Source organism: Hemicordylus capensis, chromosome 16 (genome assembly GCF_027244095.1).
Source record: "Hemicordylus capensis ecotype Gifberg chromosome 16, rHemCap1.1.pri, whole genome shotgun sequence".
Lineage (NCBI taxonomy): Eukaryota > Metazoa > Chordata > Lepidosauria > Squamata > Cordylidae > Hemicordylus > Hemicordylus capensis.
Genome location: NC_069672.1, coordinates 3,552,442 through 3,571,735, shown reverse-complemented (window position 1 = coordinate 3,571,735; position 19,294 = coordinate 3,552,442). Strand labels below are relative to the sequence as shown.

The 19,294-nt window shown below is 49.9% G+C and overlaps 1 protein-coding gene across 3 annotated transcripts in view; it reads left to right on the top strand.

Annotated features, from left to right (window-relative positions):
* PHC2 (polyhomeotic homolog 2) overlaps positions 1 to 19,294 on the top strand; it is a 91,338-nt gene that overhangs the window by 16,372 nt on the left and 55,672 nt on the right. For 2 of the 3 annotated variants that reach the window (XM_053281512.1, XM_053281510.1), the window contains exons 1-2: positions 212 to 482; positions 6,688 to 6,906. In XM_053281512.1, the coding sequence (XP_053137487.1) occupies positions 6,766 to 6,906 (141 nt within the window). In that variant the 5' untranslated portion in view covers positions 212 to 482; positions 6,688 to 6,765. Of the gene's footprint in view, positions 1 to 211; positions 483 to 6,687; positions 6,907 to 19,294 lie in introns of those variants that run through there. The other variant, XM_053281511.1, reaches the window with a different exon arrangement.

The window sequence follows — 19,294 nt, the reverse complement described above, 5'->3', positions numbered from 1 at the left end:
ATACTGCAGGCAAAAAGCCGAGGCTTGGATTGGCCGTTGCTAAGCGACCTCGTAATCATCAGGAAATTAGGCTCTCCTTTATTTTTCTGTATCTCCCCCCTACACACACACACACACACACACACACACACACACACACTGATTGCAGGGCTGTGGGGAGGAGGAGGGGGGGTGGAGGGCGGGGAACAAAGACGGATCGTCGTCGGTGGGATGCGCTCCTGAGCATGGCGCAAGCATCCTCCGAGCAGAGACTCTGGTGACCGTGGTCCCCCCCCGCCTGGGTCTTGCCCCATGGCAAGGGTGCAGAGGCAGCCCCCTTCCCAGGCAAGTTTGGGGTCTGCTCTGGGAAGAGGACGCTTGTGGGCTGAGTGCGGACCCCTGACAGGCCGGATGGGGGTCCCGCCAGCCCCCTGGTGACGGCGCGTACACCTTCTGGCCCGTTCCCCAAACCCCAGCATCCAGATGCGGATGTAGGTGGCAAGGTAGGTGGCGAATGTCTCCAGAGGGGGTTGTGTGAATTGGGGTGTGTGTGTGTTGATTTTTGCAATGGGGGGGAACTGTGAGGCATGTGAAAGAGCAGGCTCTTAGGGTCAGGGCTGTGTGTGTTCAGCCTGGCCATGCGAACACGAGCTTTCCGAGGTGTCCAGGCTTCCTAATTGTACAAAGCAAGTTTCTAGACCTCAGGGTGGCAGAGCAAAAGTTGCCGGCAGGTTTTAGATTCCCGGGGAGAGGCGGCTGCTGGGCTGAACTGTATGCTGGTGGCTGATTTTGCTTCTGCCCGGCTCTCTGAAATACCGTCTGCCCTTTTTGATTTTGGGAACAGGAGGAATGCAGAAAAGGGCAGCCCAAGTGATCAAGGGCTTGAGCACCTTTGGGAGGATGGAAGGCTGAAACCAGCAGGGATTTTGCGTCGAGGGGAAAAAAATATTATCGAAGTCGTGTGTCGGGAGGGAAATACGAGAGAAACTTTTAAACACAAGTCATCTGAATGGAGGCCTCCCATAGATGGTGATTTATGGCTTTTCAGCAACATTCTCCAAACTGTTTACGCTGCCAAAAAAAGAGAGGAGATAATATAGAAGTCGAGGTCACCTCAAAAGCTGATGGGAGGCTTAAAAGCGAAAGCAATTTTCACACAATGCGTAATCAGCATTTGGGACTCCCTGCCACTAGATCTGGGGTGGCTGTGAAAAATAATATGGCCAAAATCCATGGCACAGAGGTCTCTCAGTGGCTACTAACCATGATGACTGAATTGAGCCTCCATGTTCAGATACAGAAGGTATCTGAACAAGGGGAAGGGCTGTTGCCTTCACATCCTGCTTTTGGCTTCCCAGAGGCATTTGGCTGACCTCTGTTGGAAGCATGATGTTGGGGCAGGTGGGCCCACTTCTGTTTGATCCCGCTAGAATCTATTGACGGAGAAGTCTGCAGCTAAATGGAACTTCCATGGACAAAAGCAGTATACCTCTGAATGTCAGGTGCTGGGTATAAAGTTGCGGGTGGGGATGGGCATGAGCTTCATGCGTGGCTTGATTGTTTCCTGGAGGTATCGGCCTGTCCACTTCCAGGCAAGGAAGCTTCACATGGAAGCAAGGAAGTTTTACTCCTGTTTTCCTTTTAGGCCACAAATGACTGATGTACAGGACAGGGGAGGCCGAGCTTAGCAGCAATGCATGGGGAAAGGGGCCGAAGTGTCTTAGCATACAGCAGATTAAACCTGAGCCAGCAGCGTGATGCAGCTGCATAAAAAGCCAATACAATTCCAGGCTGCATTAACAAGCATCCTGTCCCGATCATCGGGAGTCATCTTTCCACTCTATTCTGTGCTGATCAGACCTCGCTTAGAATACTGTGTCCAGTTCTGGGGCCCCTGCATTTTAAGAAAGGGGTGGATAAATTGGAGGGCGACCCAGATGGAGAGGGTGTGGAGTGGTTGAGTGAGCTGGGTGTGTTTCGCCAAGAGAAGACAAAGTGTTTTGTTTGTTTGTTCTCATTTATATCCCACTCTTCCTCCAAGGAGCCCAGATCAGTGTACATGCATATGTTTATCCTCACAACAATCCTGCGAGGTAGGTTAGGCTGAGAGGTACCTGACTGGCTCAGAGAGTCACCCCGTGAGTTACGTGGCTGAATGGGGGATTTGAACTTGGATCTCCCCACTCCTGGTCCAACACTCTAACCACTACACCACATATCTGAAGGGCTCTCACCTCGAAGAAAGGGCGGACTCGTTCTGAGTTGCTCCTGAGGGCAGAGCTGGAACCAACGGGTTGACCGTAGAAGCAGGTTTAGGCTGGACATTAGGAAGAAGCTTGTAAGTGTAAGAGCTGTTGGCCAGTGGAACTGTCTGCCTCATGCCGTGGTGGCCTCACCTTGGCTGAAGGCTTTCAGAGGGAGGGTGGACAAGCATCTGTCAGAGATGTAGCAGTTTCCTGCAGTGAGCAAGGGGTTGGTCTAGATGGCCTCCAAGGTCCCTTCCAGCTCTTGACATTCTGCAGTTATGCATCTAGATTTGTGGTGCAGCCGCCTCTGGAGTACGGCGTACAGTTTTGATCACCGTATCTTAAGAAGGATATTGTAGAACTGGGAAAGGTGCAGAAGAGGGCAAGCAAGAGATGATCAGGGACCTGGAGCACCTTCCTGTTGAGGCTAGTCTACAGAATCTGGGGCTTTTTAGTCTGGAAAAGGGGTGACCAAGGGGAGACATGATCGAGGTGCATAAAATCATGCATGGAATGGAGATAGTTGCTAGAGATAAAATTTTCTCCCTCTCTCACACACTAGAACCAGGGTAAAGGCAAAGTGTGCCGTCAAGTCGATTCCGATTCCTGGCTCCCACTGAGCCCTGTGGCGGTTTTCGGTAGAATACAGGAGGGGTTGACCGTTGCTGCCTCCCGCGCAGTATGAGATTATGCCTTTCAGCATCTTCCTAGATTGCTGCTGCCCGATATAGTCCCAGCGGAGTCACCCCATAAAACTGAAGGCTGGGAAATTTACGACTGACAAGAGGAAGTACTTTTTCACCCAGCGCATAATTAATCTATGGAATTCTTTGCCATGGGATGTGGTGATGGCCACCAGCATGGATGGCTTTAACAGAGGCTTGGACAAATTCATGGAGGACAGGTCTATCAAATCAATGGCTACTAGTCTGGTGGCTAGAGGCCACCCCCAGCCTCGGGCACGATGCCTCTGAATCCCAGTTGCAGGGGAGCAACAGCAGGAGAGAGGGCAGGCCCCTTTCAACTCCTGCCTGTGGGCTTCTCGGAGGCATCTGGTGGGCCACTGTGCGAAACAGGATGCTGGACTAGATAGGCCTCCTTGGGCCTGATCCAGCAGGGCTGTTCTTATGTAGGTGCCTTTGAGCAGATGGGCTCTTTCCTCCTCCTCCTCCTCCGCCTCCTCCGGAATTAGAATAAATTAGGACTTCTTGCTGTGGAATGAACCCGTTCCCCAGCAAATTCTTGGCAAACGCCCCAAACGTTCTTCTTTGGGGTGTACTGAGAACACGTTCCCAGTGGAACTGTCTGCCTGCTACTCTTCTTCTGCTCTCTTGAGGTGCTTTCTCACCACAGGCTGCCCGTATGAGCAGCCTAAGTATTCTCCCCCACCCTCCACCACTGAGCATGGGTGGATTTCCGGGCGCGTTCCGTGCATCCAGGAAAGTTAGCATTTGGCCGGCCCTTATGCAGTGACTGAAGTGGGTTGACTTTGGTGCTGCAATTGAAGAGAGCTGGTCTGGTGGTCGCAAGCATGACTTGTCTCCTTAGCTAAGCAGGGTCTGCTCTGGTTTGCATTTGAATGGGAGACTACATGTATGAGCACTGTACATGTATGAGCACATGTGAAGCTATTCCCTTCAGGGGATGGAGCCATTCTGGGAAGAGCATCTAGGTTCCAAGTTCCCTCCCTGGCGGCATCTCCAAGAGAGGGCTGAGAGAGATTCCTGCCTGCAACCTTGGAGAGGCTGCTGCCAGTCTGGGTAGACAATACTGAGCTAGATGGAGCTATGGTCTGACTCAGTATATGGCAGCTTCCTGTGTAATGTTTCCGACTGCTACGATTCACTGCTGCTTATTATCAAATATTCTTTGTTTCTAGATGAGTGTTTAGCCTACTTTCCAGTAGGCTTAAGAAATCACCTGTCCGCCCGTGTGTCCTTTGGTCTGTCTGTCTGTCGTGAATCTGTTAGCTCGGCTAACCCAACAGGATTTACAACCCCCTTCAGTACTGCCCCGTGAGTTAACAGAAAGTAGCAGCGAAGCTACACAAAGGAAATAAAAGGCTCACAGAGAAAGTAGTAAATGAATTAGGTACCGTGAACTGAACTAGGTACCCTCCTCTAACAATAACTGAGTAATAACTGAAAAGAAAACACAGAGCAAGGAATTGAAAAAGAACGGACACTAGAACAAGGAATTAACGGAACAAAGCAGGAAAGCACAAACAAGGGCAAACTGGAACTTGGAAAAGTTTGAAATTCAAAATAGCACACGGTCTGCAGTCAGCAAAAGTTGCTAACAGCATCTGAGCAGTTGACAGACTGCTAAATATATATGGCTCAAGAGAACCAGCAGCCAATCAGGCTTCCCCGAGTCAGCACTTCTGCTTCCTCTCTTGGGATCTCCTGCGCCTGCGTGACTCCCACTGAGCTTTCCTCTTGAGGCGTCTTCTCAAGACAGGTGAAATCCCAGCCGCCTCCTCCTCAGAAATCATGTCTGGCAGCTGTTCTGAATCCTCAGCTCCAGAGTCTGGTCTCCCTCCCCAATCCTGTTGCTGTGCCTCTGAGCCCTCACTAGCAGGCGAATCCTCCCGTTCCTGCTCTGACTCTTCTGAGTCAGAAGTCTGAGCCTTGCCACCGTCCCCCCGCCCCATCAACAGCGCAATGACTCGACCAGTATGAACCAAATTGGGTACTGTTGTAGGGACACCTCATCCACCTCAGTTCAAGATGGCGGATGCGTGAACATTTGAGGCGCAATTGGGCTATCTTGTGAACCTCCTTACCGATTTGAACCAAACTTGCGACAGGTGTAGGGACACGTAGGGATGGCTCAAGGGCATAGTTCGTAATGCCATCCACCTGATTCAAGATGGCGGACACGTGAACGTTTGAGGTGCAAGTGGGAACAAATTTAGATCAAATTTGGTACAGTTGTAGGGACACCTCAAACGCGTAGTTTCTTGATGTGGTCCACCCCAATTCAAGATGGCGGACACATGAACATTTGAGGTGCAAGTGGGCTAACTTGTGAACAGCCTAACCGATTTGGACCAAATTTAGTCCAGTTGCAGGGATGGTGAAAGGAAAGTAGACTGATTAGTTTTTACTAGAACAACTTGTTACTGTACTGATATGGATTTTGGAGGCTTTGTTGGGAGCACTGCTGTGAAGCAGGGTAAAAACAAAAATTAGTGAATTAATATGTTGAAAATGGGATTAAGGCTGTAATCCTAAACACACTTCCTTGGGAGTAAGAATGAAACCCCATGGGACTTAACTCTGAAGAAGAAAATTCAGGCAATGGTCCTGCGTGTGGATGAGTTGCAAAGGTGAATTGTGTAATTTTGTACGTATTCCATTCCTATGAAAAGATGCGTTTTCCTATAAAGCAGAAATGCCTGGTTTTGTAACCGTGAATAGTGGAGTGAGGGTTAGTTATTAAGTCAAGTAGGAGTAAAGTCGATTAGGACCTGAGACCCTCCCTCCTAACAGGCTATGTACACAGCCTGTTAGTTGTAAATAGCTTTAACGCTGTGTTTTGACTATTGGACTTGATGGTGATGGAAGAACTCCACAACAGGCTTTTAAGCACTTGCTTACCAGTGGCAAGTCAGAACCACCTACAGGCAACTAGTCAACGCCGGGAAGACCCGAGTTCAAATTCCCTTTCATCCATGAACCTCACTGGATGACTCTGGGCTAGTTGTATCTCTCAGCTGAACCTAATTCACAGGGTTGTTGTGGGGATAAACATAACCCTGTACACTGCTCTGGGCTGTTTGGAGGAAAAGTGGGATATAATTGTAAAAATAAAATAAACAGGCAAGAATGGACAGGAATGAATGGACAGGGGGGAAATGTAGGCTAGAGATCTTGTGGGGATACTTAGAAGAATCTATAAGTTTAAATAAATATGGCTGCTATTTCTTTGTACTGTGCCAATTGTGTGTTTAACTCGTTTCCATGATATAGAATTTTAGAGCTGGAAGGGACCTGGGAGGTCTTCTAGTCCACCCCTCTGTTAAGTATCTTTTGTCTGTATATTGCCTTGGGGTCCCCAGGATGAAAGGCAGCTTTTGCATTTAAATGTGATAACTGCTGCTAGGATTCTTTATGCTCCCTATTGGAACACACACTCAGTTCCAATGTTAGAAGGGTGGCAACTTAAACCTCTGGGAATATGCATCCGTGGCAACAATCTCCTCCATACATAAAGAATGTTTCGGATGACAAATTCAACTTTACTTGGGAACCATTTATACGATACAATTTAAGGGTCAAATGCCTCACCCGAGATTTGGATTCTTTTTGCAAATAAACTGTTGACTTAAAATGCGATTGTGCTCCATTCCTGGAGTGTCTGGGTGGTACTAGGTAAGTGCTGCGTCTCCCTGGAGGCGCTGAGGTAGGATTAGCACTCGGGTCTTGAGACTGAACCCCTTGCTTGTCTCTCCTCCCAGGTTTATTGCACCCGCCGGCCTCGCCCTTCCCACCGCCTGGGCCTTCAGCCATCCTTCCTGGCCTGCGGGGTGCGCTGGATGGTTACCATGGAGAACGAGCAGCTGCAGGCCCCCCCTCCCTCCAGCAGCGCCAGTGCCGCCACCACCACCAGCAACGGGCGCCAGGCGGGACCCCAGATCTCGGTGTACAGCGGCATCCCCGATCGGCAGACCGTCCAGGTAAGGGGAAGGGGCACAGGAGGAGATTCTGGGCCTCGCACCTGCCCACTGGAGTCCTAGAGAGAAGGGTGGATGGGAGATTGTACTAGGATATATATATAATTTTTATTTAAAGAAATGTTCACATGAGCATAGGAAGCTGCCATATACTGAGTCAGACCCTTGGTCCATCTAGCTTAGTATCGTCTACACACAGATTGGCAGTGGCTTCTCCAAGGTTTCAGGCAGGAGTCTTTCCCAGCCCTTTCTTGGAGATGCTGCCAGGGACGGAACTTGGAACCTTCTGCATGCAAGCATACAGAGCGGCTCCGTCCCCTAAGGGGAAGATCTTACAGTGCTCATACATGTAGTCTCCCATTCAAATGCAAACCAGGGCAGATCGTGCTTATGAATAAGGACAGTCCATGCTTGCTACCACAAGACCAGCTTTCTTCTCTTTCATAGGAACATAGGAAGTTGCCGTATACTGAGTCAGACCCTTGGTCCATCTAGCTCAGTATTGTCTTCACGGACTGGCAGCAGCTTCTCCAAGGTTGCAGGCAGGAATCTCTCTCAGCCCTATCTTGGAGAAGCCAGGGAGGGAACTTGGAACCTTCTGCTCTTCCCAGAGTGGTCCCATCCCCTAAGGGAAATATCTCGCAGTGCTCACACATCAAGTCTCCCATTCATATGCAACCAGGGTGGACCCTGCTTATCAAAATGGACAAGTCATACCTGCTACCACAAGACCAGCTCTCCTCCCAAGAGGCTCTTCATGTGTGTTAACTTCTGTTCCTGCTTAGTCTTGTGGTAATGAACATGAGAGCCAGTGTGGTGTAGTGGTTAGTGTTGACCAGGGAGACCCGAGTTCAAATTCCCCTTCAGCCATGAAGCACTCTGTGTGACTCTGGGCCAGTCGTGCATCTCTCAGCCTAGCCTAACTCACCGGGTGGTTGTGAGCATAAACATAACCATGTACACTGTTCTGGGCTCCTTGGAGGAAGAGCGGGATATAAATAAATAAATAAGGTGTCTCCTTTGCTAAGCAGGGTCTGCCCTGGTTTGCACTTGGATGGGTGACTGCATCTGGGCGCTGTAGAACATGACCTTTAGGAGATGGGGCTGTACGCTATGGTTGAGCACCTTCTTCGCATGCCGAAGGTCTCAGGTTCAATCCCTGGCAGCAGAAATGCAATTTCTACAATTGATTGTGGCTGGGGATGATGGGATTTGTAGTTGATCAACATCTGGAGTACCACCAGTTGAGAGACCCTTCGCTAAAGCCTTCCTTCCCAGAAACTGGCCCCTGAGAATAGCAGCGTTGATGCAGTTAAGTTAGGGCTGTGGTGCAGGGGATGATGGGAGTTGTAGTCCAACACCATCGGGGCAACCAGAGTTGGGACGCCCCTGCCGTAATGTGGCAGTTAGCATGCGTTTGGGCAGTGCTGCTCTTTTAAAGTATTGTGTGCGAATTGGTGTGTTCTCTGGTGAATATTTTTAATTTTCTTGCTGAAGTGGTAAGTGGGGTTGATGGACCCAGCAGGCGCCCCCCCCCCGGCTTCGTGAATATGCACAGAGGCCTGTTGGTGGCATGGCAAGTTGTTGAAGAATGTTGTTGTGCCTGCGGCTGGGCTGGGTTGCTGGAAAATTTAAGGACTGCAAAAGGGGATTCCTGAATTAGTAAGCCAGTATCGCCCTCTAGTGGCTGTCACAGAGCAGTCCTTCTCAAACTTTATGTATGTCTGTATTTGTTTATTTCGGCCCAAGGCCAGCATAAATACAAGAAAAAGAAACAACAATAATAAAATACAAAAAACATTAATACCTTCAAATACCGTATACATGACTAATTTCATTCAAATGAAACTGGTTAATCTGAAATGCACAGCCTGGCATCTCGTGCCTCAATCACTCTAAACTGAATTTTGCTTGCTATGAAAAATTTTTTTGCTACCCTCCTGTAAACGTACTCTGACTTAGCAGTAAGCAGAAAAAGGACCTCGTCCCCATCAGAAGGGCAATTAGAATTGTAATGAATTAATAGAGGGGAGAGAAGCTTTCCCTTTAATTCAGTATAAAATCTACATTTCGGCGTCAGATGTTCCGTAGTCTCCACTTCACCGTTCTGGCAGGGGCATAATCTTTGATCATAGGGCACCTTCCCGAAGTATCCTTCCCATACCGCCCTTCTCAAACTGTGTGACTGAGCACTCTAGCATGATTTTTGAGACCTGCTAGTGTGCAGGTATTGAAGTGGTGGGGAGCTTCTGCCTTTTAGGATTGACGGTCAACAGTCAAGGATCCAGCAGTCAAGAAAGACGCCGCAGACTAGCACTTGATAGGGTTGCAAGGAAGGCCTTGGAAAGGAGATTTAGATGCTGTGACGTGTCTACACCTACAAAGATTGGAATCGTTTGGACAATGGTTTTCCCTGTGACACTCTATGGATGCGAAAGCTGGACTTCGAAGAAGCAAGGTAGAAAAAGCATTGATGCTTTGAAACTTTGGTGCTGGAAAAGACTCTTGAGAATACCGTGGACAGTGGTACTCAATACACCCTACATTTTTAGGGACTGCCAGGAAAACAAACAAAGGGATCACAGAACAAATCAATCCAGAATTTCCACTCGAGGCACAAATGGCCAGGCTCAAACTATCACACTTTGGACACATTATGCTCCCTTGAGAAGTCCATAATGCTGGGGAAAGTGGAAGGAAAGAGAAGAAGAGGATGATCAGCAGCAAGGTGGATGGACTCGATAATAACAGCAATGAAGGCACCACTGAGAGACCTTCAAGGCCAAGCTGAAGACAGATCATCCTGGAAAGAATCTATCTATGTGGTCGCTAAGAGTCGACACCGATTTGATGGCACTTAATCAGTCAATCAGTGTGCCCTGAGGAATGAATGAATGAAGGAGCTTCTGGACACTTCAGTCAGCTGCTGCCTCCAGCTTTAAAGGTCCAAGGGAAAGTTGCAAACCTTCAGAAGAGTCTCTCCTTTGTGTCTCTGCACGAGTCACTGTTTTGGGTGCACGGCATAGAATTGGAAGGGGCTCTGGACGTCTCTGAGTCCGCTATGACCTCCCAGGCAAAAGGCTGCCCAGCCTGTGTTTTGAAAAACTCCTGACTGGAGTAAGGCCAGCTGAGAGCAGGGACTCATCCAGAGACCTAACCAGCAGGCCTCTTTGGGGGCAGAGTATTGATCAGTTCCTGCTGCCCCAGTTCCTGCTCCCCCCACACCCTTTTGAACAGGCAGAGGGCATAATGCAGCACAGGGGTAGGGGGAGAAAAAGGCAACAGTCGTGAATTTTGTAGCTGAGCAGGGATTAGAACCCGGGACTGCCCCCTGCTCCTTGTCTGATGCCCTAGAATCGGAATACCAGAACTGTAGAGTGGTGGCTACTGGGCAGGCAAGGTGGCTAGAGATGGCAGCAAGTCCTAGGACTGTAGGAAGCTGCCTTATTCCGAGTCGGCCCCTTGATCCATCTTGCTCAGAGTTGCCTGCACTGCCTGGCAGCAGCTTCTCCAAGGATTCAGGCAGGAGTCTCTCTCAACCCTGTCTGGAGATGCTGCTCGGGAGGGAACCTGGGACCTTCTGTGTGCAAAGTGGATGCTCTTCCACGGAGCCACGTCCCCATCCCCTCAGGGCAGGGGTGGGGAACCTTGGCCCTCCAGCTGTTTTTGAACTACAACCCACCATCCCCAGGCTGGGGATGATGGGAGTTGTAGTTCAAAAACAGCTGGAGGGCTAAGGTTCCCCACCCCTGCCCTGAGGGGAATATCTGACAGCACTTGCATGTAGTCTCCCATCCAAAAGCAAACCAGGGAAGACCCTGCTTAGCAAAGGGGGCAATTGATGTCCGATTCCTCCCGCACAGAGACGACCCACCCACCCCTTGAAGCGACCTCCTCGACTTAGTGGGGCGCCCCCCATGAAGATCATGGGCCATCCCCACCTCCCTGCTTCTCACTTCTGAGCAGGCATGATGGCCCATTCTTCATTTCGCAGAACTGGGGGGCTATTAAAGCTGGAAGGGTCTTTGGAGGTCATCTAGACCAACCGCCTGCTCAGTGCATTAGCAAGAGTTTTTGTTTGATGTTATGATCGCTTTGCTTGCCTGGTTGGGGAACAATGCTGTGTGGCATCCACTTTTAAAAACTCTGTGCAGGCTGCAGTCCTGTGCTCGTGCCTGCTACCACAACACCAGTAAAATGAATCACCCGCTTTGCTAAGCAGGGTCTGCCCTGGTTTGCATTTGGATGGGAGACTACATCGCTGTAAGCAATTCCCCTTCGGGGATGGGCCCGCTCTGGGAAGAGCACTTGCCTGCTTACTTGTAGAAGGTCCCAGATTCCCTCCCTGGCATCTCCAGACAGGGCTGAGAGAGACTCCTGCCTGTGCCCGAATCGCGGATCGGAGCGCGGTTCAAGCACCTTTTGGGAGCGGTACGGGGGAGCCTTCAGAGAGAGGAGAACTGGTCCTTTCCTGCTCTCCGCTGCCCCATGCAGCTTCCCGCTGGGGCGGCATTAGCACGCACATGGCGTCCGCGCATGCGCTGTCACCATTGTGTGGACACCCTGCTGACCCCTCAAATAGCGACCACCTGCTCTCCTCTTTCTTAAGGCTCCCCTGCACCACTCCCCAAAGGTGCTTGAACCGTGCTCCGATCCACGGTTCGGGCACACTCCTAGATGCAGGAATAACCTGTATTTAACATCTACTTTTAAAGGGGGCATCTTAAATTCAGAGTCATCTTTGGGTAAATACAGGTATGTGCATTTGATTTTTCTTACCTAAGTGCAGGGCTTTGCATTGATTTCTGTCCCATCTTCTCGGTTTTGACCTCCCGCTTGAGCCTGCCGAAATCCTTTTTGAATCTTGATTCGCTCTTCCCCGACCTCTCCACTGCTCTGAAGAAGCAGATGGAGACATAACGGGAATAAAACCATGGCCAGAAGATCGGAGAGCAGCGTCGTTGACGGGCCGCCGTGCGGAATTGTGTCGCCACAGGTCAAAGTTTCCGAGTGGGACCAAGGACTGTTCCACTCCGAAATGACTGGCCAAGCCTTGCAGTCTGGCTGTCGGCAGTTTGGCAAAGATTTGAGTAACCCGGGAGTAACCTCTCCTGTATCTTTCCCAAATGGGGTAAGCCGATCTTTAGTTTAGTTTAGTTTTTTTAAAAAATAATTAAAATAGTGTCTCCTTTAGAGGAGCCAGGGTGGAGCTGGAGGCACTGCGCTTTGATCTAGATGCTTTTGCAGATGCAAGGCAGACCTCTCTGCCCTGCCAGTTGGGAGATGCTGAATGGAAGGAAACCTTATCCCTGATCCCTCTCGGCCCGCCCATCCCCGCTCAACCCCCTCTGGGTTGCCGGTGACGGAGACAAAGGCCAGAGGTCACCTCTTTGTCCTGCTCGCTCTTGGGGCAGGCCGAAAACTCCTGGAGGCAACCTTTGGAAAGGGGAGGTCTGGGGGCAGTCTGGACCCCTGGATATACCAGCGAGGGAACGAGGCGAATGGTCTTCCCCTTGGAGTGTCCAGCGCACACACACGCGGAAGTTGCCTTTTAGCCTCTTAGGGGCCAAAGAGACCTTTTTGCTCTTAAGGGCCTGGGGCCGTGGGGTTAGGGTTAGCCTGCCTTGTTGCAGGTCAGGGACATCGCTGGGGGCTTTCATTGAACTGTCCTGCAGACTGAGCCGTGGGGTCCCGTCCCGTGGAGGCCTGCACCACCTGGCGTGAGTATTCCGTTTTCCGTCTTTCTGGCAACTTTTGGCAGGAGGGGTGTGTGCTTTGGGGGTGACAAAAAGCACCCCCCAACTACTACGAGGTCCTGATCATGGTACTTGGTCATGGTACTTCTGGAGAGGGTGAGCTTTGTCCCAAATGTTAGATTTCGAAGACTCTCTTTCGCCTCAACGCTCCTGTCCAAAACTTATTTTTTTCTGAAGCAACTTCGATGGAGTCCAGAGGTCTCTTTCCTTTCCTCCCAGTTCTGTTGCCAGAAGTCAGCGCAGGGGGAAATGCTCTTGATATCTACTGGCAATTTCCAGAAGGAAGCCGTATGAACTCCAAGGTGGGGGAAAGTAACAAAGACCTGAAGCACAGGGTTTCTCGGAGTTGGGCCCCTAGATTTTTTATTGACTGATGGATCATATTTTTATGCCTCCTGCTATAGATCTCTCTAGGCTGTGTTGGATTATGCTGTTGGACGACAACTCCTGTCATTCCTGGCCGCAATGGTAGAGCAGGGGATGATGGGAGTTGGAGTCCGGCAGCATGTAGGGACCCAACTTGGAGAACTTCTGTTGAAGCACCTTAACGATTAAGTTATTTCTCCATAACCCAAGGTAAATGTTTGTGTGTTTGTACACACAAAAACACACGCCCGTGTGGAGATGGAGTAGGGGGAAACAGTGGGGAAAACAAAGGGATCAAAAGGCTTTTGAGTGCAAGAGACCCGTCTTGTGTACAGCTTAGAAGTACAGTGATAATTCACAATGGCAGTTGACAAAACTCTGTTGATGCTAAATTCGTTAACTCGTGACTTGAGATGGCTACAATGGTGTTTTGGTGGGTGTTTTTTTTAAAAAAATTAGAGGCTAAATTGGTGGGCCCAGATCTGTTTTATTTTAAATTTTATTCTAGCACCAGCTTTTTGTAGACTAGGGTCTAACTAATCAGCATTATATAGATCAAGAAAGGAATGCAGCCGCACCATTTTAGATGAAGATTTTAATGCATGAGCCTTTCATGGGTTATACGTCGAAAGTCCTGACTGTTGGGGTTCCCTGTCTGCACCGATTCCAAGAATGCTCGGCAGAGGGCATATCGTCCTCGTACAGACCCTTGTGTGTGCATACAGTGCAGTGTCCGAATCGGACTCCCGCATCTGCGAAATGTTTGTGTTTGTCATGTAAGCACAGGGGCGAGGTTGGGCTTGTCTGGGAGTGCTTGTCTCCCATCTGCTCCACCTTTGGGTGGCTCTTGCCCCATCCCTGCTGGGTTTAGAAGCAGCCAAAGTCCTAGATGACCAGTGTGGTGGGGTCAGCGTGAGCTGGAGTGTCCATGCTGGCATCCTTGAGTGTTTGCCCAACAAATGATTGCTGTGAAGGAAGAGTGTTTGTGTGTTTGTGTGTTTGTGTGTTTGTGTGTTTGTGTGTTTGTGTGTTTGTGTGTTTGTGTGTTTGTGTGTTTGTGTGTTTGTGTGTTTGTGTGTGTGTTGCTTTCTCTTCTGCCTCGGACTGAGTAACCCAGCAGATTTCCCCCGCTCCCCACCACAGTGCAGTCTTTCTTTGGTGAGGGGCTGTGTTTGGGTTCTGGTGGTCGGAGGAAGATTGCCCGCCGACATGCCCTCTTTGATCTCAAGGAGCTGCCTCCCTCACGTTCGTTTCCAGTTGAGGAATGTGCACATTTCCCCCCCCCCCTTTCTCTGTCGGGTGAGCCAAGCTGTTTAGATTGCGGTGCCCACCCTGGCCGCCTGTGGGTTGCTCGTGAAGCTTCTCGCTCGCAGGGCAGGGGGGAGGAGCTGGTGTGGTTTTTGGCTGGGATGCCATCCCGCGCCCCCCCCCCGCCCCCTGACTGCTTCTCCATTTGGTCTGCTATTCCTCCATGTCTGTAGAGAGGGCTGTGTTTGTTTTATGATCTGTTCAAGCGTGGCGTGCTCAGCATTGCCACATCCCAGCGGATCTTGACTTGCATGGGGTTGTGTGTGTGTGTGTGTGTTTTTTAAAGGGGGAAGTTTCTAGTCCTTTATGGCTGTGCAAGAGTTTGTGTGCATCACATAAGAACAGCCCTGCTGGGTCAGGCCCAAGGAAGCCCATCTAGTCCAGCATCCTGTTTCCCACAGTGGCCCACCAGATGCCTCTGAGAAGCCCACAGGCAAGAGGTCTGTGTATGCCCTCTCTCCTACTGCTGTTGCTCTCCTGCAACTGGGATTCAGAGGCATCTTGCCTCTGAGGCTGGAGGTGGCCCACAGCCACCAGACTAGTGGCCATTGATAGACCTCTCCTCTGTGAATTTATCCAAGCCAGTGGTCCCCCTAATTTTTTTCATCTCTGTGTGGAATGAGTTTTGTTCTGGGCGGCAGAATCAAGGTACTGTGTGCGGACGTGCATTCAGAGTGGGGTCTTTCTAATTCAACCTGAGCGGGATCTCAAATGAACGGAGCGGACATCAGAAAACTTGTGAGCGTGCGCACGTGCGCATGCCTTAGAGGGAACACTGATCCGAGCCCCTTTTAAAGCCATCCAAGCAAGTGGCTATCACCACATCCCATGGCAAAGAATTCCATAGATGATGTATGCGCTGTGTGGAAAAAGTACATCCTTTTGTTGGTCCCCAATTCCCCGTCCTTCAGTTTCATGGGACGACCCCTGCTTCTAGTGTTTTGTGAGAGTGGGTGACAGATTTCTCTCTGTCCACTCTCTCTTCTCCATGCACAATTTTACACGCCTCTATCATGTCTCCTCGTTTCCCAGCTATTTTCTTCTCCGTCCTACTTGCCTCTTTGCCAAACAGTTTGCTGCTTCGGGTGGCCCCGGACCGTTGATTTCATTTATATACCTCCCATCCCAGAATAGCTCAGGGTGGCCCTGCATCCGAAATCCAAACCTTCCAAAACGGATCATAAAATAAAAGCAGCGTAAACATTAATGCACAGTTCATTTTAAGCACCCATTTAAAACCAATTCAAGATTGTCTAAAGCCTGGCCGAAAAGATGGGTCGTTGGGAACCTCTGGTGTAAAGATTAAAAAATAAATGGCCCATCACACGTTTCTCTCCGGATCATCCTGAACGGCCGCCTTCATCCCTCCCAAAGAGTATGCTGGCAGAGAGGGCAGGGATGATGGATGGGCCATCCAATACCTTGCATGCAGCTTGGAAATTCTCTGCACGGTCTAAGTGCCATGACCTTTGCTGACGCCTGTTAACCTTTGACTTGTCGTCTTTCCCCTCCCTCCCCCCCCCGAACCCCATCATCTGGTGGTGGGGGGAGTTTAATGAATAGATCTGTCGCCAGGGTGGGTATCTTGGCTTTTACTTTACACAATGTGTATTTTGTGTTTTGTTTTAAAGAGGGGGGGAGTGATCTGATGTTGCTTTGGCCCTCCCTTCCAAATATTTGGAAGCAGTGCCGGAATAGCTGAAGAGCTGGTGAAGATGATAGGAACATAGGAAGCTGCCATATACTGAGTCAGACCTTTGGTCCATCTAGCTCAGTATTGTCTTCACAGACTGGCAGCGGCTTCTCCAAGGCTGCAGGCAGGAGTCTCTCTCAGCCCTCTCTTGGAGATGCTGCCAGGGAAGAGGGAACTTGGGACCTTCTGCTCTTCCCAGAGCAGCTCCATCCCCTGAGGGGAATCTCTTCCAGGGCTCACACATCAAGTCTCCCATTCAGATGCAACCAGGGCAGACCCTGCTTAGCTATGGGGACCAGTCATGCTTACTACCACAAGACCAGCTCTCCTCTCTGAGACCAGATCTCCTCTCCATTCTATAAGAAAATGGTTTTTACAGACCAAAAAAAATGGTGGCGATGCATTTCTTAGAAATAAAATGTATAGGGTCAGTGAAATTGAGGGCTAGCATCTTTCTGGTAGTCCCCTAATGGCGCAGCGGTGAAGCAACCTGCTGAGAAAGCAGGAGGTTGCTGGTTTGAATCCCCGCTGGTGTGTTTCCACCTATATCGGGCAGCAGCGATACAGGAAGGTGCTGAAAGACATCATCTTGGACTGAGCGGGAGGAGGCAATGGTCAACCCCTCCTGGATTCTACCAGAGACAACCACAGGGCTCTGTGGGTGCCAGGAGTCGACACTGACTCAGCGGCACAACTTTAAATATTTATTATTTTATTTATTTAGCGTATTTGTATACCGCTCAAAATGCAAGTCCCTGGGCGGTTTACAACAAAACAATCACACCTTACCAAGTAAGATTAGAGTTCATTGGTGTTCACAGAATAGTATGAAAGCTTTAGAGCTGCACAGAAATCGGCCTGTGAACAAAGGTTTCTGTGCAGCTGAAAAGCTTGCATACTACTTGGTGGACTTTCCATGGTTTAGTTTTTTGGGGTGGCGGCGGGGGGGGGGAATGGTCCCCGTAGGCTGTTATATTCCAGATGATGAAGGCAAGGAAGAACTTTTATTAAATACTTTAAAGATCTTCCTTGGAAGCTCAACTTCAGATCATCTCAGTGTTGGGACAGAGCCTTTTCGGCAGTGACACCACGTTTATGGTATTCTCTCTGATGGGAGGTCTCCTCTGTCCACTTTCTGCTGACCTTCAGGTGCTGGTCAAAGGTGGTTGCTTTCCAGAGAGCCTTTTAGTGTGTTTTGCAGTTTGTGCCCTCTGGCCGTTTCTTGTTGACGGGTCTAATTAAACCCACTTTCCTGTTTTGTTTCCCATCTGTTTGATTAATTGCTTTTTAAAATCTTGATTTTGATGCTTTCCCCTCTTCTGGATTTCAGAACGTTGGCCAGCTGCCTGCCTTGTAGAGCTGGATGTTGTAATAAGTAGATGCAATAATTTCAAGGCTTCTGTGAGCCCAAAGTACTAATCGACAGAGGCTTTTGCTCACTGTCTCTCTGCATGAGCTGCTGCTCTGACTTTGCCTTCCTCCAATTGGCTCCCACTTCTGCTGCATCCTGCGTTGGTCACGATTGAATCGTTTTTATTGGTTTTGCTTGGTCTTACACCACCTTAAGTGGTGCAGCAAGGAAATGCTTGACTAACAAGCAGGAGGTTGCTGGTTCGAAGCCCCGCTGGGACTATATCGGGCAGCAGCGATCTAGGAAGATGCTGAAAGGCATCGTCTCACACTGCGCGGGTGGAGGCAATGGTAATCTCTTCCTGTATTCTACCAAAGACAACCACGGGGCTCTGTGGGCACCAGGAGTCGAAATTGACTTGATGGCACACTTTACTTGCTCGAGGAGAGGAGAGCTGGTCTTGTGGTAGCAAGCATGACTTGTCCCCTTAGCTAAGCAGGGTCCGCCCTGGTTGCATATGAATGGGAGACTAGAAGTGTGAGCAGCACTGGAAGAGATTCCCCCTAGGGGATGGAGCTGCTCTGGGAAGAGCATCTAGGTTCCCAGTTCCCTCCCTGGCAGCATCTCCAAGAGATGGCGGAGAGAGATTCCTGCCTGCAACCCTGGAGAAGCTGCTGCCAGTCTGTGAAGACAATGCTGAGCTAGATAGACCAATGGTTTGACTCAGTATATGGCAGCTTCCTATATTCCCACTTCTTTACCTTACATATTCTGTCTACATACCTTAAACTTCGTATGCCATTTTGGAATTCTTTAAAATAAAAAGCAATATAGACATTCTTTTTAAAAAGTCACTCTTGATGCAGCAGGCTGAGAGGAGGGTGCCTGTTGCTTCTCAGGATGAGTCCCCATGGTGGACTTACATCCTGGCCGTCAGGAGGCATGCCCGAACAGTACCTCATGCAGAAACACACACAGTGGAGTTTTCCTGGAGAAGGGTCATTGTTGTGCAGGCTAACCATAAGCCCTTCCGAGTTTCAGCATTCCTCCATTTTTAATTTTGTGGGAAAGCATTTTGCCTCTCCTATGAGGCTGCCGGGTTTCTCTTGTGCATCTCTCCCCATTCCTGCCCCCTTCCACCATGTGGCAAATTGCTTTGAGTGCCGATTACATGGCGATTTCACGCCTGATATGGAAACTTTTTTCCCCTGGGGGCTTGAATGACTTCAGTCCACCCTCCCCACCCCCCACTGCTGAAACGGTTTTGCCCCCCGGCTGCCTCCACACCCCACCCTAATTCCCAGCCGCCCCAAGACTGACGCTAGACAAAGCTGCAGGTATTCGCATTCGGGTCTTCTCCCGGGTCGCTCGAAGCAGAACGATCGTTGGAAACCGAGGCTCCAAATCCATCTTGTCATGCAGAGTTGTGTAAGAAAACTGCACGCTCCTGGACTCACTGCCAACTATTTATTTATTATATTTTCATCCTGCTTTTAGGAACTTAAGAAGCTGCCTTATGCTGAGTCAGACTCCTGGTCTGTCTAGCTAAGCATTGTCTGCACGGACTGGCAGCAGCCTCTCCAAGGTTTCAGGCAGGAGACTTTCCCAGCCCTACCTGGAGACGCTGTCAGGGATTGAACCGGGGACCTTCTGTGTGCAAAGCAGATGCTCTTCCCCTGAGCTGGGGCCCCTATCTTCAAATTTTAGCCCATTTTTTAGACCCCTTCTTACAGTCTACACCAGGGTTTCTTAACCTTGGGCCCCCAGATGTTGTTGGACTACAATTCCCAGAATCCCCAGCCACAAAGGCCATGTCTGGGGATTCTGGGAGTTGTAGTCCCAACAACATCTGGGGGCCCAAGGTTGAGAAACCCTGGTCTACACAGTTACAAATCTGTACACAGGTACAGTCATTCA